Raw genomic sequence first — 21,775 nt, 5'->3', positions numbered from 1 at the left:
TCGGATTAACGAACCTTCGGAATTACAACCTCATTTCGTTTTCGGACTAACGTACCTTCGGAATTGTGAACCTTCGGAATAATCATTATCATTATATACCTATACAAGTAAAGAGTCGTGTAGATAAAATGCCTCACACTAGTCTAGTGGGCAGAATCAAATGCCAGACTATCATTTTGGGTGGTCCTTTTCATGCCCAACGTATGTCCACAAAAGAATGCATGGTGTACCATGAAACCATTGCACTCATTAAAGGAAAATGAAACCTTTGGAACAAGATAGTTTGTGTGAAAACAGAAAAATCAAACAAACAGATCAACGAAAGTTTGAGAAAAATCGGACAAATAATGAGAAAGTTATGAGCATTTGAATATTGCGATCACTAATGCTATGGAGATCATCAAATTGGCAATGCGGCGAAGATGTGTGATGTAACTTGTGAACAACTTTCCCCATCACTTTAGTATATATTTCACTTAAACTGCCTCTTTTATCACATCTATCAGTAGATCATGTGTTCTTTCTAGAGGAGGGCATGTAATACAGATTTTTAAAGGATACATCATGGATAAAGAGTTTGTATCACCATTAGAAAAAGCAAAGAGACATTTTGGGGGCATTTTATAGTCCATCAAAGGGAAAGTTGTTCACATGTGACATCACACATCCTTGTCACATTGCAAATGGGAGGATCTCCATGGCATTAGTGATTGCAATATTCAAATGCTCATAACTTTCTCACTATTTGTCTGATTTTTCTCAAACTTTCTTTGTTCTTATTCTTTGATTTTTCTGTTTTGACACAAGCCCACTTGTCCCAAAGGTTTCATTCCCCTTTACTAATTGTTAATCAAAACACAGTTTCGATATGAACGTTTTACGTTTTCATTGACACCATTTTATATCAATGTTCTACAACACTGCTTCATGACAGTGACTGTGATGACACCCTTTTTGAAAGACCCGTCATAAAACAATGCTAATAATATGAAATATTTTCCCAAGAAGCTTGTATTCACATGTTGCAGTGACCTATTGAAATGGTAAGTTATAAACATCCCAATTCCAAAACATGCAATTCGTTTATGGGAGAACATCTTGCTGTATTTGCTTCAACAGCTTCAAGCTAATCAAAAAACATTTTAAAGCATTTTTCTTAGGTGTGAAAAGGCCCGCTATGTGCAATGCCCGTGCTTTACCAACAACATGCTTCATGCAAACAAAAGAAAATATTGTATGGAAAACATAAATCTCGGTGCGGCAGACTAAAAAATTCAAATAATTTAAAAGGAATTCAAAAACTTTTTTTTTAAATCATAAAGTTTGATGCAGCAGTCTAAATAATTCAAGGAAATGAAAAATTTGAAAGAAAATCATTTTGATTGGTGCAACAGTCCAATAGATGAAATAAAATGCTTTGGAATGCATTTGCATGTTTGTGACATTTTCAGGATTTTTTTTCTAAATTTATGCCAAGTTGCCATGACAACAGGGTAAACACTCACCGGTTTGAGGGAAGGGAGGAGGAGGAGGAGGAATGACTATTTATTTCAGGATAAAGTGAAGAGGTAGGCAAAGAACCGTTTCGTCGAGGGGCTGGGGTGGGTTTGAACGATTTTCTTGCGTCGCTGTCTGACGCGGTCTCATCCCCCAACGAGCTATGTATTGATAATCAAGATTTAATATACAGGGACATAGTGATTTTTAAAAACATTCATTGGTTATTAAATAAAACATTAATTTGGCTTTTAAAACTCTTGAGTTGATAGGCCCTATTCATCACTTATGTTTGTGTTGTATAAAAAAGAAGAAATTGGCACCCAAAATCATTATTTGATACTTAAAGAAGTGGGAAAAAAACCCAGAAACATCTTCCCAATTTCATTCCAGAAACTCCAAGGCCCGTATTCTGAAGTCAGGTTTAACTTTAATAGACCATGGTCTAAGTCTGTTACGGGAAGCCCAAAATGTCAAAAGTTTGTTTATATTGTATGTTTCTAATGTTAACTGTGCTCTTTCCCTATTCGTTAAAGGACAAGTCCACCCTAACAAAAACTTGATTTGAATAAAAAGAGAAAAATTCAACAAGCATAACACTGAAAATTTCATCAAAATCGGATGTAAAATAAAAAAGTTATGGCATTTTAAAGTTTCGCTTCATTTCACAAAACAGTTATATGCACATCTCGATCGGTATACAAATGAGGAACTGATGACATCACCCACTCACTATTTCTTTTGTATTTTATTATATGAAATATTCTAATTTTCTCGTCATTGTCATGTGAAACGAAGCTTCATTCCTCCCTGAACACGTGGAATTCCATTATTTCAAAATTTTAACTTTCTTATGTTACTGTACATCCAATTTTGATGAAATTTTCTGCATTGTGCTTGTCTGATTTTTCTCTATTGATTCAAATCAACATTTTTCTGAGGTGGACTTGACCTTTAATGTTGAAGACAACTGTTTTATTAACCCTTCCAAGGCAATTAAGAATGGAATTGAGAGTCAAATGAGCTGATCAAAATGTACATTGAATCTCTACTGTTAAAGATTTGTGTCACAATTGGCTTTTCATTAGACCAGAGCTTAACCAGACTCCAGAATTTACAGGCCCAGGTTACAATTAGATTCCCCAGGAGACAAATTAAATGTTCTTTTTCTCAGTCACAGATACCTAGAAAGTGTTTGCATGAATCTAATTTTTTTCCTTCTGGGTTTTTTAAGCTATGAACAATTTTAATATCAAAATTCAAGATTTTTTAAATAAGTTGTTTAAGATATGTAAACCAAAGTTTGAATAATGAAAAGTTACTGTGCGTTGTGAAAAGTCGAAGTTATTTCATGTTTCTCACTCTGATTGATAACGATCATGATTATTATTATTATTATATTAGACTTCCCAGACCAATTAATTTGAAATGAATCAAATCTTATCACTAAACTGGGAATAACATGTAGGGATCTTGCTCAAAGATAGAAAATAAACAGTATTTGCATAGAAATGTGCACTATTAGGAAAGGTTATCAAGAAAAAACAGTAAAATTATAACAGAACAAGAGCTCGAAAAGGTAAAAGCTAATGGATTCTTTACTGATTTTTTTTTTTAGAGAGAGCAGTTGGTTGAGAGGTATGTGATCATACACATGTAGCAAAAGATTACTGCACACTTTTCATACTTTGTATTTTCTTATAATAAATTCATATTAAATAATACATCATATACATTCATAAAAATAAAAGTGCTCAAATTTCTGCAATATATAAAAACATGTGACAATTTTAAATATGCTACCCATTTTTTTGAGAGAGAGAGAGCTAATGGTGCAAAGAATGGATTATACAGCTTGTTGGCAATTAATCATATTTTTTTCATCTTTCATATTCGGTTGAAACAAATTACCTGCTTTAAAAAAAGCTTTAAACATAATGGTGAGAGTTTTAATATTACAAAGTTATATGTCAATACAACGTTGCATGTTTCTGTTTTAGCGAACACCTGTATGGAAGCACAACCTGATAATAAAGACTAAACATTTGGATTACCTTTTAATAGTTTTACCCATCAAAATGATCAGCAGATCAACTGCTATACATGTTTGGTCTCCTTATATGCTTTTCACACTGCATTTCCTTAACCCCCATACTATCCTTAACCCCGGACTACCCTTAACCCAATACTATCTTTTTTTTATTCACACTGTCTTTCTTAACCCCATACTATCTGCTCAACCGTGGTTAATGCCTCAACCCCGGACTATCCCTCAGCTGATGAATATTGATATTACCAGACAGAGTGCGATTAATGTAATTTCGACTTCTGTGATTGGCTAATGCTTAGCCCCACTTTTCCTTTGCCCTGTTTCGTTTCACACTGCATCTCTTAGCACCACAATAAGCCGGTTAACCCTGCTTTCTTGCAGGACCTGGGGGGAGTTTCATGAAAGGATTTGTCGGACGTTTTATCCGACAAGTCCCATTTTATCCGAAAGTTACCATAGGAACAGTGCCTCTCACTCAGCCAATCAAAATCATGGACAGATGTCAGATCTGACAACTTGCCGGATGAAAATATTGATGAAACGCTCCCCAGGTAGTACCGTACTATTTACCGTGCTAGAGCCCACTTTGCTAAAATATAGTGTGAAAATGAAGTGGGCTAAGCTTAACCCTGGGAAATTGGTGGGGCTAAGACCCCACCAATTTCCCGGGGTTAAGGAAAAAAAGTGCAGTGTGAAAAGCATAATATAATACAGAGTTTGGTGTCTAGTCTTCACTCTGTCTCTAGACATGGTTTTATTGGTTAAAGTGTCAAATATGAGTCTGTGCTTGATGACTAGTTTATTCTGTTGTATTCATCAATGATCACATGCAAACTTCTACATTATTTACAAAAAACTAATAAAAACTTGAGGTACATCCTGGTATAAATAAAATTGTAGTTTAATGTCATTTCGAACCCAAGAATTCGTAATTAAAATGGTGATTAGGATAAAGTGTGGGTTTCAATCTAAAAATGGATTAAACAGTTAAAGCAATGAATCTATCATTCAAAATGCAATCAAGATCGTAAAATGCAGTTCTAAGTCCTGTTCTAAGTCTGGTTCCTAATCCATCCATTCATTCAAAAGAAGCAGCAGGTCCAAGACCTGAGGTAGCCCAAACTCTAACAGTATAGCCTAATCAAGGTCTAACAAACAGAAGATCAATACCATGACAGTACCCAAGGCCAAGAAACTATCTCACAATGCAAGGCATTGCTTAAAATATACTTCATATTTACTATCAACAAGAACAAGAAAATATCAATAAAGTGTTACAAATGTTTAGTTGTACTTGTAGAATGAAGTATGTTTTATTAGAAAGGGATATGAAGGTGGAGAACAGAAGAAACAAAGAGGGACTAAGGGTGGGGCAGGACAGGGTTTAAATGGTGGGGTGGGGAGGGGGAGAGGGAGGGAAGGGGAGGGTGAGGGAAGGAGAGGCAGGCAGGTGGGGAGGGAGGGGGTGAAGGGGAGAGGGAGGAAGGGTGAAGGTGGGGAAAGGGTGGGGAAAGGGTAGGGAAGGGAGGGGAGTGGGTTGAAAGGGAAGCAGGGTAGACTCTGGAGGGCGGGGGGAGGGGGGACACAAACGGAAAGAACAAAATGAAGGGGGAAAGATGGAAGAAGGAAAATGAAACATTGAGAGGACAGAGAGCAGTAGAGAGATAGAGTTGAAGTATTAATTCACAGGGAAGAAAAAGGCAGGGTGCTACATTACTTTTTAAAAGTATTTGCCCAGTCGGGCAAGTGAATTCTTAAATAATCGGAATATACTTGCCCCAAAATATATTTCACTTGCCCGAAAAAATCATCAAAAAAAAGTTTGACCTCTTCAAAAGAAAGTTTGGGGTTTTCATTTATAAACCATTGACCTTTTCTCTCTTTTGACATGAACTGATCTACTTTGTTATATTGCATTTCTTTTTCCAAAGTTTATCTTGCCTGCTATGACCAAAATTAGGGTCAATATAATCATATCGACCCTAATTTTGATAATTCTACTCTGAGAATTTTGCTTGCCCAATTCAGGCAAGTAGTTTTGGTCTTTACTTCAAAACACTTGCCAACTCTAACTTTTACTTGCCCCGGGCAATCGGGCAAGTGCTTATGTAGCACCCTGAAAAAGGGATAGAAAATTCAAAAGAGAAAGAGAGTAAAGGGATAGGAAGAAGAGCAAAATAAAACATAAGAGACAATAATTGAAAGAAAAGGAAAGAATAGTGGAGAAGGGACAAAAAGGATGCAAGATGCGGTAGTGAAGAAAAGATGAAGGTGTAATAGAGGAGATATGGGTCATAGAGGAGGAAAGCCATACCAGCAACAAAGCAAATGCAAAGGGGTTAGGTGTTGATCATACAATATGTGGAGAGTAGGGATGGTCCAGGCTGAAAATATTTATATCTTAATACATAGAGTAGAATTCACTAAGCAAAATGCCGAAAATTCATCAAAATCGGATAACAGATAATAAAGTTATTGAAGTTTTAAGTTAAGAAATATTTTGTGAAAACAGTTGTCATGAATATTCATTAGGTGGAGATGATGTCACATCTCCACTTTCCATTTTCTTATGTTATTACATAAAATCATATTTTTTTCATTATTTCATACTTGTGTGAATAATATGTCTCCCTTATAATGAAATAAGTTGCAGCAATAAATATCTAATGCACTAAATCAGTTGTCAATCAAATTTTTTCTCGTTCTTGGAGGAAAAAAATTGAATAAACCTAATTTCATATAATAAAATACAAAAGAACAAGTGGAGACATGACATCAGCCCACCTAATGAATATTCATGACGCTTGTTTTCACAAAATATTTCTAAACTTTAAAATTCGATAACTTTTGATTGTTATCCGATTTTGATGAAACTTTCAGCATTTTGCTCAGTGAATTCTACTCTATTAAAGCTACATGTATATACATTCTTTCAGCCTGGACCATCCATTTAAGGTATTGATATCTACTGGATGTCAAAATGCATGAGTAGCAAGTGAAAAAAGCATCTTTACGTTAAGAAGAACATCTTGGCGGACTCGTATAAAATTCTTTCGTTGGCGTACGACGAAGAGCAAGTAGACAATCTATTCCTATTCAGAGAAGTCAGGGGGGGGGGGAGGGGAGAACAGCACACAGGGTGGGGTTCACACAATTCTAGAATTACACTGAAATTGCAATAGCTATTATGAACAGGGGGGGGGAGTTGTTCCATTAGACATCTGAGCAGCTTCACTGACAAATTTTGATCTTAGCCAATCAGAAGTGCAGATTTCAGTAGCTTATAACGGTAAATTGCCCATTCGTCCACTCACCACATAGTCTAATGCCATTCCGTCCCTCATCATTTCGTCTTACAACCATTTGGTCCAATCATCACTTCGTCTAATCACCATTTTGTCTATGACCATTTCGTCTCATAAGTATCCATTTCATTTTCATTCATTTTGCACATTAGTCCAACAGGACCAAATACATGTAGTATATGGATTAAAATGGCTATTTGGCCAACTGGTTATTAGACAAAATGGTGAGTGGACATATTGGCAATTAGACCATGTGGCTACTGGGTGAACTGATGGTAGACCAAATGATAGTAGATGAGTTGGCAGTTGGACGAATAGGCATTTATAGACAAACTGGAAATAAACCATGTCCAATGAAACTAGAGACACAATGCTTCTAGGAATGCTCTCCATTATAAAGCATAAAAGCTTCCCCATCGAAGCAATAAATGAATCAACATATTAAATAAACATTATGTAGAACTGATCAGTCTGATTAATTCTACTTTTACAATCAATCTACACAAGGTCTCAAAGAAGCTTTATTATTAAAAGCCAATGGGTATATACTGTATATTAAAGCGTATGAATACAGCCCGAGTGCAAAATGCTATTGTGCACACACAATCCCTGTTCTAAGATTAAAAGCAAGTATGAACACAGCCGCACAGCTAATACGCACTGTGTATCATTCAAGCCAGAGTGTCAACTCCTACCAAAGATTTGAACACAATTTCTATAACAACTACACGCAAATACTTCAAGGATAACAACTACAAAACAGGGAAATACTTCAAAAATTTGTGGGAGTCACGACAGAAAAATTCAAACTACATGTGATTTGAGTTTTAGAGTCAAACTGACAATTACTATCAAATAAAGATCACAATCCGAACAAGTTCAATATTTATTTCTATAAAAAACAAGTATTTGTGACTAGGCACAGAAAATTCAAACAGATTTGGATCTCTACAACTATTTATCCACATGGGTGACTCTTCTAACACACACTGTGCACACTAAACACAATAGTACAAAAACATTAATGAAATGGTAGAGTTCAAGGGTCAAAGGTGATAGGGTCACAGCCACACAGGGTCAAAGGTGGACTATATTACCTTGGTAACAATGATATACATACAGTTATCACTGGGTAAAAGGTCAAAGGTGACACGGTCCTAGCCTCACAGGGTCAAAGGTGTAATATTTCACTTCTGATACACAATAATATACAGTACTGTACAGACACCAAAGTGTACAGATTAAAGGTGAAATGTGACAGGGTCACAACCTCACAGGGTCAAAGGTCACCCATCTCACCTTTGTTGGCTTCCCTGCGGTTCATCGTCCCAGCCCTGGTAATGGGGCCACTTGAAAGCCGGTCTAGGGCTACTACCAGACGTGGGCGGGCTAACACTACTGGGAGACGTCCAAATATGGATGAAGAATTTTCATATATATAGGAGCAGTATGCCCAAATAGAGATGATGCATTTCCATATTAGGAACATTATGCCCAAATATGGGTGCAGCATTGCCATATTAGGCGCAGCATGCCCAAACAGATCAAATCGGTACAGGGAAGGAATATATCCAAAAGGAATTGTAACATCAAAGCAACAAAGCCAAATACAGGTATAGATGTGGTTTATAAGGTCCAAATGAGGTAGCAAAATAGCCAAACATGGAAATTGCGCATCCAAGACATAGGGATTATTTGGGTTCATCAAATAAATGAAATATAAATACAAATTTTAAGAACAGAAAATACAGACAAAACGGAAGGTATTTAAGTTTTAATTTGTATATATTGGTATTAAAAAAATAAATAAACCAAAAAAATCAGAACAATGAAACAAAATATCAAAGTTATATGCACGGGAAAGTGTAATAATAATAACGAATAACAAAGCAAGAAAAGTATTAACAAAGTACATGTATCAAAATTGGATCAATACAATATTCACAAACAAATAAACAACCAAAAATAATTGTGATATAATTGATTCCAAGGAAGGCAAAAGAGAAAATCAGAAACAAATAAAATAAATTCAAATTAATATTAAAGTGAAAGACAATATATTTTGCAATAATTTCCTAAATAAATAAATTAATGTCAAAGGCATAATCTGCAGGTCTGGGAAGTATCTTGGGAAACATTACTCATGTACACTGTAATCTGAAAGACCTCATTCCTGTCAGGCACCTATTTTTACCTCCCCTACATTGAGTGTAGCACACTGTGGATCCATTTCTTGCTGAAGGAAATTACAAAGTGGCTGGGATTTGAACCAACAACATCTGTTCCAAAGTCTAGATACTAATCCATAGGGCCACCACCTCCAACTTTCACAAGCATACAAAACAAATTTATTGAAGCTCTCTTCATGACAAACTGATAAACCTCATATAGATGTGAGAGAATAGTCATCAGTATTACATCAACATTGATGGAATGCCCTCCCCAGGCCCAGGACATTGCCTTTAGCCCATGTAATCCTCTAGCTTATAGGGGGAATCCCCTTGCTTATTGGGGGGAGATCCCCGGAATCCCAGGGGATTACCCTATAACTACCATTGATTTAATTGATTTAATATGATGTTTGTTGCCAAATGATTTAATTAAATTGCTCGCTACTCGCTGATCTAATCTGTTTGAACTTGGATAGATAGCGGCTTAACCTGACAAGTCTCAATTGCCTCAAATCAAAATCTAAAAATAGATTTAGCCCAGTAGCAACTCACATGCTCATCCATAACAAGATGATTTCAACTTAATAAAGAGATAAACTTCAGATCTGGTTTGATAATGAAAGAAACTATACTTTAGCTTAGAGAGTGATGGACAGCATGAGCCCTAGAAGGTCCTGGGTTCAAAACAAAATCAACTCATGATTTTTTTTCGTAATGCATTTTCCTTAAACAATCTGCCTAGTTTGCATGCCAAACTCCAGACTGTTTAAACACAAAAGAGGTCTGAATGAAAGACTAACAGAGGTCAATGGGGATCAAGTACCTCAAGACTTGATTAATATTGATTAAGAGTCCATACGGGTCTGCACATGAAAATTTTAGATGCATTTTCACTAACGAAATCGCCTAGTCAGTATGCCAACTCAGACTGTTGGAACACAAAAAAGATCCTTGATCGAGAGACTACTTGTAAAATAGGTCAATGGGGATTGATTCTTTCAAACTTGAATTTAGAGTCAATAAGGGTCTGGACATGTAAACCAATAGGTGACTTCCACCGAACTCATCAATGAAGATAACAACATGTAGTCCAGTAAAACCAACTAAACACTTAACACCATAACTGAACACATTACACTAAACCAGCCAAACCTACTACCCCTGCCAACTTGAAAGTATTTTTAAAAAGGCACGATGTGATCACTTCTAAAGTAGTATAGTGCTACATACATTTTGCTCTGCCAAGCCTTAAAATATCAAAATACATGTAAATCACCAAGTTTTCCATGTTAAAGACATTAATTGACAAGGCAATACTCCTAGATGCTTTATAACATTTCCCCATTTAGGGCAGTAAAGTATTATAAGAAAGAGGTAGATATCAAGAGTGAGAGAGAACCGCAGAGGGTATAAAAAAGCCAGAGCCAGATGGGGATAAAAAATATAGTCTTTAAATTGATACATCATAGTAGTTTTAAATTAAAGACCTCTTGCCGAGGAAGTGTCTATAAAAGTAAAACTGTGAACAGTTTCAGGTTACAACCTTTGGTGTTTATACAGGTTGAAGGAGGAAGGGGAGAGAAAGGAGAGAGAAAGAATGAGAGAGAGAAAAAAAAGAAAGAGAGAGAGAAAGATACCATAAGAGATAGCGAATTGGAGAGACACACTCATATTCTATAGTATAGGCAGTGACAGAGAGCGAGAGAAAGAAAGAGAGATAAAAAGATACAGACTAGAAAGAGCCAATCAGAGAGACAGACAGACGAACATACCATACACATAGGCAGTGAGAGATAGAACGAGAGAGAGGCAGGGGGTTCCATACCATAATACAGGGAGGAAAGATGTCATCTTTATTAATATCCACTTTCACAAACAAACCCATCTAGTAAAACCCTTGAATACTGGTTCCCACAGTTAAAACAAACACCTTCAAAACCCTATACAGAAAACCCAGTATAAATAAACCCTCAACATTTTTTCAAGAAATGTCTGTAACCTCACCTATCGCCTATTCCTTGGTCGTAATCCTGGTTTGAATATTCGGAGGTCGATCTGTAGGTGTGTATCGCCACGTTCTCCCCTCCCGATCCACCTATGTTGCCTTTGGACTTCTTTGAGCTTATGGCATGCATCTCATCAGTGTATTCCTGAAATCAGAGATTATTCAAAATATATACCTCTGGAATCAGGGATTATCAAAAACTATATATTCCTCTGAAATCAGACAATATAATAAAGACATAGGCCTCTGAAATTAGAGAATATATATAGACAATGCATATCCCAAATAAGAGGATAAAAAATATATATATACTGCTGAAATCAGGGAAAATGACATAATCCTCTGAAATCAGAGAATATATAAAGATATGTACCTCTGAAATCATATAAAAAGAAAAACATACATACCTTTGAAATCAAAGAATATAAAAAATATAGACCTCTGGATTCGGATAATATAAAGACAAATACCTCAGAACTCAGGAAATATTATACAGATATTGCCTACCAAGAGGTTGAATATAACATTTGCTCTCCCCGACAAAGTTATATTTTTCTCAAGGGATTATATTTTGCCCGAAGCGTGCAGCGCTGAGGGAAAATATTCTCCTGAGGGAATAATATAGCTCCGGATGGAAGTTGAAATTTTATTTATCAGAACGATAGACAAGGCAATATCTGTTATAATCCAAGCATATTCGCCATCAGAGACTGCATTCATCACTTTATGATTAGCCCGAAATTCTTGCTGCAGCTTTGTTCCATCTACGTCATAATAATTTTTTTTTTAATGTATTAAGCACGTTCTTAATGCAATTGATGTGTAAACACCAGCGCATACATCAAGAAACTACCTGATTATGCAACTTGTAAGCAGCCAGTAACGTCACCTTAGTGAATATAGCGATGCAGTTTACAATGCAACGCAGTTATATTCCCCGAGGTGACGTCAAAACTTAGAATATAACATATGCGATCCTCGTAGCTATGGTCACGTGATAGCGCATTGACCTATCACTGATTGGAATCTACATAACCTTCTTAATATAAAAAGTTATATACCCTCTGAAATCAGAGAATATAAACACATACAAGTATCTCTATCATCACAGAATACTGAAGGCCCTCTCACTCAGAAATTGAAACAACAAGTTTCATATGTGCTAGTCTCGAGTGAAGGCCCACTTGTTGATCAAAGTTTCAATCAGGGTCTGTGCTTGCAGACTCTGAATAGGGTAAAAAATTAATATTTGTTGAAACATTGAGTTTGGGTGGTCCTTTTCAGGACCAACATATAACCAACAGGAAGAGAGAATGCATGGTGTACCATGAAACATCTGCTCTCTTCTTTTCTTCGCCATGGTAATCTTCAGAAAGTAAAAAGTTTGTTACCTCAAAGACGGGCCAGTTCATCGACATTCCGGTGCCATTGTTATTCTTCCACCATTTCAAATCTTTCTCTGCGTCTGCGTTCTGTAAGGAGTTGTGGAAGTCTACGTACACCTGGGCAAAACTAAACATGTCGGGGAGACCGAGAGAGCACAAAGATAGCATTAAATCAAATTGAATGACGAGCTTATTCAATGCATTGCAAAAGAAATATGATCATTATCAAGGTGTCATCAAACTTCATTAATTATAATAATAATAGTTGTATTTATATAGCAGTTTATACTTTGTGCTTTACATTGCAATTATTATTACCCCAGTCATTGGATCCTGGCGTGCCCGCACACACAATACACGCCCCTTTCTCCACTCCTTCCTTCCCAACTACTTCCTGGGAGCATTCCAACAAGAGGTGGAAATATTGTGACCGAAAGAACGTAAAGCTAGATCCTTCTCTTTCATTCGATACATCTCATGCATGAGTGAGCAACATTTATTTTGGTTTAAATATCACCTTCATTCAAAACAAAGGGAAGTTACAAACAATGAAAATAAGTCCAGGGGCCCGTAACACAAACCATAGCAATGATCGTAGAACATTTTTCTACGATCGATTGCATTGACTACAATATACAATCAATCGTGAAAATCAAATGTTGATCGCTAATCTTTGTGTTACAGGCCCCAGGTTACTCGTTTTTTTAGGACTAAGTACAGGATTTAAAGGGTACAAAAAAGACATCTTAATAGTGCCCCAGGGTAGGCTAGAGTAAAGCGGCATTCCGAGGGAAATGCGAGCATTTTCAATTAATTTCAACATTACAATTTCAATTAAGAACTGTTCCACGGCCTACATCTTGAAAGAGATGACTTGATTTGCTTTAGTTGAAATTGCTTTTCAACTCAAATTGAAAATCAATCTGAAACAAATTTCTTGAAACCACCTGCCCTTGCGGGATAGACTAGAGGTGGAGGGAAAAAATGTGCATACCTTGGATTAACAGATAGATCAAGTACTCTTTGGACTGACAGTAGCGTTTCTTTGAAGAACTCAAGTCGCCGCCTCTCGAAGCTTTGCGTTCTGTCAAATTGGCCTTTCATGTCTTCCATGTATCTGGGGTTGTACGTCGTGACCTCATCAAGAGCCTTCTCGTATTTGTCTTTGGTTCGCATGCTCTCCTGCCGACACTTCTCCACCTTGTCGTGTAGTTTCTTTACCTGAAATCAGCCAACATAAGGGGCCAGTGACATAAAGCTTTTCGACTGAGCGTCGGACTGATATCAACGATTGATTATTGTGCACAATCAAGCATAGAAAAAAAGCAACATGGTAGTTTTGTTTATACAACAGGAGCCAGAACTTGAATTTAGAACTGGCATCCTGCTCTATCTTTTTCCTCCCGCTTTTAAAGCTAAATGATAGTAGTTGCAGTAAAACACTAATTTCATGAGAAAGTCTGTAAAACCAAGGTTAAGTATGACTATATCATTGTGGATCTAGATCTGGTACCGACGGAAGTGATCAAATCCGAGCTTATTTTGCTTATTTCTCAGCAATTACACAATTTCTTGCAGAATCCTTTGGCACATATTTTTTATTCATACAACTAGGATACTTGGGTGGTCATTATATTATGCACTTTTCATAAACCCATCCTCCAATTAGCCGCCTAAGAGTAATGCGGATAATTCAATAAAAATTGCGTTCACAAACTCCGAAAATAATCCGCACTATTTTTACGAGCGCCCGTTCTGAAAAAGGCGGATAATCGTCATGACAACTGGACACGCCCCCTCCGATGCGGTGGTGTTGGAAAAGGGTGACCTTGTGACCGCACCATGGCAATTATCCGCATTTTTTGGAAATGCGTTCATAAAGTCAAAATCTGGTCCCGATGCTGCTATTATGCGGATAATAGCAGCATCAAAATAATGCGGATAACCCTGGTCCTCCTCCGATTTTACGACCAAATTATGCTGCTATTAGCCGCATAATTGGGTTTATGAAAGGGGTATAAGATTCTGTTAGAAGTCATTTTGAGATCGATACCAGAACTGGAATTATCTTTAAAGGTCAAGTCCACCTCAGAAAAATGTTGATTTGAATCAATAGAGAAAAATCAGACAAGCACAATGCTAAAAATTTAATCAAAATCGGATGTAAAATAAAAAAGTTATGACATTTCAAAGTTTCGCTTATTTTTAACAAAATAGTTATATGAACGAGCCAGTTACATCCAAATGAGAGAGTCGATGATGTCACTCACTCACTATTTCTTTTGTTTTTATTGTTTGAATTATACAATATTTCAATTTTTACGAATTTGACAATTAGGACCTCCTTGCCTGAAGCACAAAATGTTAAAATAATGGAATTCCACGTGTTCAGGGAGGAATGAAACTTCATTTCACATGACAATGACGAGAAAATAAAAATATTTCATATTTCAAACAATAAAAAACAAAAGAAATAGTGAGTGAATGACATCATCGACTCTCTCATTTGGATGTAGCTGGCTCGTTCATATAACTGTTTTTGTGAAATGAAGCGAAACTTTGAAATGTCATAACTTTCTCATTTTACATCCGATTTTGATGAAATTTTCAGTGTTTTGCCTGTTGAATTTTTCTCTTTTTATTCAAATCAAGTTTTTGTTGGGGTGGACTTGTCCTTTAAGTACAGACTACCTCTGGTGTATCATCATACCAATGAGGTTTGCCAGGGACTGGCAGCTGCACCACACCAATTGAACATCCTATTCTGACAAATATTGCATTGGTTTTAACCTGTATAGATTGATTTTTTTTTGTTTTTTGTACTGGATATCATGACAATCATAACTGTTAAGCAGTCTAAAACTTCAATTAAAACATAAATTACACTGCAATCTCTATATCTTACTTGATCTGGTGATATAGCGGAATCTCCATTTGCGGATGTTTCTTGTAGCGTTGCTGTCTTTTCTGATTTGACTGAGGAATGGTAACCTTTCTTCGCTGTTTGGGCTTTGGTGTAGAGCTTGGCCCACGGTTTCTGGGCCTATTGTAAACAAAAACAAAACACAAGTAAAGTAAAAGAAAGATGTAACAACACACATATATGTAGATAAAGAGAATTAGTTGGCAAGGAGAACACACAATCTTTGAATACAGAAGTATCTTGCAGTGTTGTTGTCTTTGCTGGTAGACTTTCTTCACAGTCTGCACTTTGGTATAGGACTATGGCAAAAAAAGAAAGACATACCAATGAAAGTGAAGATTACGAACAAGCAAACTGATTGATTGACCGACCAACCGACCGACCGATTGACCGACCAACCGACTGACTGACTTACTGACTGATATTTACAACATGTGTTCTATGAAAATCATGTAACAATTCCTTTTTTCCTGTCTCTCAAAATGCAGAACAATCTGAACAAACATGGGATTTTTTAACGGCATGGCTCAAATTTGAACATATGACCCTCTGATTGAAAGGCAAGAACCATTAGACCAAGATGTTCTGAGATGTGTCTTCAGGGTTTCCATATTACAGCTAATCCTAATCATAGCCAACTTTGATATTGATTCCTCAGCATAAGACACAACTCGTTTCAGAGTATAAAGGTCAAGTCCACCCCAGAGAAAAGTTGCTTTAAATGAATAGAGAAAAATCAAGCATGAATAACGCTGAAAACTCCATCAAAGTCGGATGTAAAATAAGAAAGTTATGACATAAAGTTTTGCTTATATTTCACAATACAGATCTATGCTCAATCAGTGATATGCAAATTAGAGAGTCGATGATGTCACTCACTCACTATTTCTTTGTTTTTTATTGTTTGAATTATACAATATTTCAATTTTTATGAATTTGAAAATTAGGACCCCCTTGCTTGAACCACAAAATGTTAATATAAAGGAATTCCATTAGTTTAGGGAGGAATGAAACTTTGTTTCACATGACAATGACGAGAAAATCAAAATATTTCATATTTCATATCATAAAATACAGAAGAAATAGTGAGTGGGTGATGTCATCGGTACCCTCATTTGCATACCGAACAGGATCAGCATATAGCTGTTTTGAGAAATTAAGCGAAACTTTAAATGATGTAACTTTCTCATTCTACATCAGATTTTGATGAAATTGATTTTTCTCTTTCTATTCAAATCAGCTTTCTGTTGGGGTGGATAGGAAAACTATACAACAAATGCTTGCCATGTGTTCACCAAGCATTCAGCAAAAAGACAACAACCCTACCTTCTTGAATCCTTCTTCTGCTTCAAACGTTTCCTTGAAGCCACTCATCATTTTCTTGTGGTAGTTTTCTTTCTGCCAGTTCTTGATGCTTGACATGACATCTGCATTGAGTTTTTGGTCAATCTCGCTGTGGAGTTCTGCTTTCCTATCGGCTTCCGTCAATACCGCCTTCCAGGCCGACTTGGTGGTACCATATTCCGCTCCTACAAATAATGATAAAAATAATATTTACTACTAATAATAAGATTTATAGAGCCCAGAAACTATTCACTAAAAAGTATTATAATAATGTTATGATAATAATATTATAATAACAATTTTGTAGCAGTGAGGGCGAGGATTTAGATGTAGGTACATGTACACGTAGCTTCCCACGACGATGCATGAATCCATTTTATCACAAATACAATGCAGTTAAAAATGATGACGATGAAGAGGAGGATATTGATGAAAATAATGTTGATGATCATTATTATCATCACACAATATCATAATTTAATTCAGTCAGCATTTCCCCTCTTAAACGAAGGGTTACTGATGCTAGCGCCATGATGCCACTCCCTCCTTTCACTTCTTTATCTCTTGAGCATTCTCCTCATTCAGACAGACCTTTAAAGGGGAATGAAACCTTTAGAACAAATAGGCTTGTGTAGAAACAGAAAAATCAAAGAATAAGAATAAAGAAAGTTTGAGAAAAATCGGACAAATAATGAGAAAGTTATGAGCATTTTAATATTGCAATCACTAATGCTATGGAGATCCTCCCATTGGCAATGCGACAAGGATGTGTGATGTCACTGATGAACAACTTTCCCTTTGGTGGACTATAAAATACCCTCAAAATGTCTCTTTTTGCTTTTTCTTATGATGATACAAACTCTCTATCCATGATGTATTCTTAAAAAATATGTATTACATGCCCTCATGTAGAAAGAACACATGATCTATGGATAGATGTGATAAAAGAGGCAATTCAAGTGAAATATATACTAAAGTAATGGGGAGAGTTGTTCACAAGTGACATCACACATCTTTGTCGCATTGCCAATTTGCTATCTCCATAGCATTTAGTGGTCACAATATTCAAATGCTCATAAATTTCTCGTTATTTGTCTGATTTTTCTCAAACTTTTGTTGATCTGTTTCTTTGATTTTTCTGTTTTCACACAAGCTATCTTGTTCCAATGGTTTCATTCTCCTTTAATATTTCCTTCTTCACCACATTTTTCCACCTACATGTAATCTTTGATCCTCCCCTTTTCATTAAACAGGATCATCATCTTCCCTCAACACATGGCCTTAACTACCTCAAATAACTTATACCATGGTCACATTTGCTCTACAGCGGCCGTACGGCGAGTCGAAAACAGCCGTTTCAACATTTTTTTGTACCAACTATATAGGTGGTTTGAAATAAAGTTAATAAAACGGCTGTTGTCGACTCGCCGTACAGCCGCCGTAGATCAAATGTGACCAAGGTATTACTCTTTTTTTTTTTTTCTTCATCATGATAATGCGGATTGCATGTAATGTAGCGATATTGATGATGGTGATAATAATGTTGATGATAGTGTTTGCGGTGTTGATAATGGACATGGTGATGATGATGAAGAATATGATATTGATGATGACGAAGATTATGATGATTATGATGATGATGATGATGAATATGATGATGATGTAATTGATGATGGTGATGATGATGATGATGATGATAAACATGATGACGATGATGATGATGTGATGATGATGATGATATTGATGATGATAATGATGATGATTATGAAAATGACAATTATGATAATGATATTGATTATGATGATAATGATGACGATGATGATTATGATAATGATGATGATGATATTGATGATGGTGATGATAATGATGATGACGATGATGATGATATTGATGATGGTGATGATATTAATGATGAATATGATGATGATATTGATGATGGTGATGACAATGATGATGACAAGGATGATGATGTGATGATGATGATGATGATGACGAGGAGGAGGAGGAGGAGGATGAAGATGATAATGATGATTATGTGATGATGATTATGATTTTGATGACGATGATTATGATGATGATGAAGATGATGATATCAAAGATAGTGATGATGATGAAGGTAATGAAGATGATGACGAGGAAGAGGAGGAGGAGGATGTTTTGATAATATTGATGACTATAATTAATGTGGTGATGATGCTAGAGACGAGGATGAGGACGACAATGATGGCCGTGATGATTATCAATTGTAAATATTGACTTTTTATAGGAAATATTTCAAACCTCGAAATGCTGACATTTCTTTTTTATCAATTCTTCATCTGATAATAAATCAAATTTGAATTTCACTATTTTGCTTTTTGAATAACATGTACTCCATTAAAATTTGATATTTACATGACTACCCCTTTCAATTGTAAATTATACATCTGCAGTGTTTAGGTATACTTTGAATTTAATTTGACAATTGGGGATGCTGCTAATAGAAGCTACGGGCCATGTTTTGGTATCATTTGAAATGGTGGTGCTTACCAACGAGCTAATAAAGTTTCCCATTATGGATATTTCCCTTTAAAGGGAAAATGAGTTCATATCAGGTATAAACCATCTCTGGATTGTACATCAGAGAGGGAGTCTGGCTCTTGGTAGAATACCATCACATCATAATGACACAAACACACATTCAAAGCAACATTTACATTTAAAGGGGTGGTGACATCATTCCAGGAAAGCCTTTTTTCAGGTTTTACCTGCATCAAACAATTATATCAAGAGGAAGTATAAATCACACTTTATTTGTCACCATATAGATCTAGATCTGGTAGACTGGTACATTATTGTATTACATACACTGTACATTTATCTTTTGTGAAATCCTGATATCTTCGCTCAAAACCGATAATTCTGATGATCACCAACACAGAGTTCTATAACTTATGTGGGACAATTTAATCTTTATTTTCGATGGAATTCCATGCTTACATGTTTTTTGCTAATTTCTCAGCAATTACATATTTTCTTCCAGAGCCATTTGGGACATATTTCTCATTTATCACATGGTTGGTGATTTTATTGGATTCTGTTCTAACTACATGTAAATTTGAGATACATGTAATTACCACAGCTGGCATTTTCTTTCAATGTCTGCTTCAACGATACATTTTATACAAGGGAATTGTGTGATGACTGGAATAAAATTACTAAAAAAAGTAAAAAAGAGGCTTACATGTACACTTCTAAAACTACACATACATGTGTAGAATTATATCTGTATACAGAGCATAGTTTGGGGAAATACTCGGTAAAAAAAATCAATCACAATTCAATAATAATAATGCATGCCCTTCCTATCTATAATGAAAATATTACAGTTTTATTCATCATGATTTTTCAAGTACACGAAGGAAAAAAAAGGATAAAATTGATTTATGAGGAAGAAAAAAAGAAGGGAAAGAGGTCTAGGATGTTTAAATAAAGACTGGATGAGGACTGTATTTAATAGGCATATATAGTAATGTACATAATTCACCATACGTGTACGTGTCTACAGTATGTATACCCCATGATGATTTTTCCCTTAAAATAGAAATGAAAGATAAAAATAAATATAGAATTTAGCATTTATGAATGGAGTTTATATCATGTTTGGATAAGATTTGAGAGTCATTTTCGAAACCTCACTATGCATGCTTTACATGTAGTTGAGTGAGTAAAATACATCATTTGAATGTGACATACATGTACATGTACATGTACACAATGGCCAGTATTCTGAAGTTAGGTTTAACTTTACATGTAGACCATGGTCCAACTCTGGGCTAAAATTATGGGGAGCCAAAAACTCAAAAAATTTTGTTAACATTGTATATTTCATATGTTTACTGTTTTGTTTCCATTTTAATACTTTCATAATGAAGGAAAAAATCAGTTGCCATTCCCAGCAGTTATGAATGATTTGAGTGTCAAGTAAGTGTTATACATGTAATACAGATTTGTGCCACAGTTGGCTCTCCATACATGTAGTTAAACCACAATTTTAAACCAGGGTTTAATCTAAACCTGAGTTCAGGATACAGGCTAATGGGTTGATTTTCCCCTTTAAAAATGAAAGAAGGAAATTATGAAGTAGCATCTACATGTATAGCGTACATATTGTATGTCCATTGGTTTATAACATAACATCATTGGATGAGATTTGAGATTCCATTTCAAAACCTCACCACGCAGTATAGGTGTCGAATTTCCTATGCGTAAAAAGTTGGCCGAGTATAAATCTTGATTGACCTGAACTAGTTGGTCGCAGGCGCTTGGCTTGTTTGCTTAATTGATTTGATTAAATCAGGAAGTGTTTTTGTCTAGATCCACTCAGGCGCTGTCCCAGTGGATGACAGCTTGCCATGCAGCTCAAGGGCAAGTTGTGATTATCTGTCCAAACAAATGTTTACACCTCTGATTATAATCAATGTCGTAGTGGTACATTACATGTACTCAAGCTAATCGTAATCATTCTTATTTTTATTATTGCAAATTTTTAGTGCCATGAGCATCATGCCTGGCAGATGTTTGCGCTTTAAAAGATTCCACCATTATTATTATTTATAATTAAAATGATATAAAAGTAATAATAATGATGATGGCGACGACAGCGGCGGCGACAATAATAATAAATAATAATCATAACAATAATAATAACATTAATAATGATTAATAATCACACATACATGTACAAAAAGTAATAATAATGCATAGGATCACCCAAGGGTTCATTACATGCCGCCACGCACAGATAAATCAAGCCACAAAAGTTGTGTGTTATGGACACCAGAAGTACGATCCCAGCACGCGCATCCCACTAGTTAAAATCCACTGCCAAATGCGGTTCATGGTGCAAGGTTAGTATACTAACTAACCTTGCAATACGTGTGAGTGGCACAGGATAGTGAACAATATACATGTATGTAGGCCTACATGTAAGACTTAAAACAATATTTCAATTTTCATCAATATTTGTGTCTTGGACACATGAAAATGGTGATGATACATGTGGGAGAGTATAGTCTCATAGTAAGGATGAAAAATGATGTCCGTGTAACAGTGG

The 21,775-nt window shown here is 35.8% G+C and overlaps 1 protein-coding gene across 12 annotated transcripts in view; it reads right to left on the bottom strand.

Annotated features, from left to right (window-relative positions):
- LOC121421511 (protein kinase C and casein kinase substrate in neurons protein 1-like) overlaps nucleotides 1–21,775 on the bottom strand; it is a 56,220-nt gene that overhangs the window by 15,943 nt on the left and 18,502 nt on the right. For 8 of the 12 annotated variants that reach the window (XM_041616247.1, XM_041616248.1, XM_041616252.1 and 5 more), the window contains exons 3-7: nucleotides 16,663–16,865; nucleotides 15,319–15,456; nucleotides 13,408–13,634; nucleotides 12,420–12,540; nucleotides 11,028–11,173 (exon numbers count right to left, since the gene is read on the bottom strand). In XM_041616247.1, the coding sequence (XP_041472181.1) occupies nucleotides 11,028–11,173; nucleotides 12,420–12,540; nucleotides 13,408–13,634; nucleotides 15,319–15,456; nucleotides 16,663–16,865 (835 nt within the window). Of the gene's footprint in view, nucleotides 1–1,505; nucleotides 1,659–8,151; nucleotides 8,251–11,027; nucleotides 11,174–12,419; nucleotides 12,541–13,407; nucleotides 13,635–15,318; nucleotides 15,457–16,662; nucleotides 16,866–21,775 lie in introns of all 12 variants that reach the window. The other 4 variants (XM_041616243.1, XM_041616245.1, XM_041616246.1 and 1 more) reach the window with 2 other exon arrangements.

The sequence above is a fragment of the Lytechinus variegatus genome, chromosome 9, assembly GCF_018143015.1.
Source record: "Lytechinus variegatus isolate NC3 chromosome 9, Lvar_3.0, whole genome shotgun sequence".
NCBI lineage: Eukaryota > Metazoa > Echinodermata > Echinoidea > Temnopleuroida > Toxopneustidae > Lytechinus > Lytechinus variegatus.
This window is presented reverse-complemented; position numbering and strand designations above follow the sequence as displayed.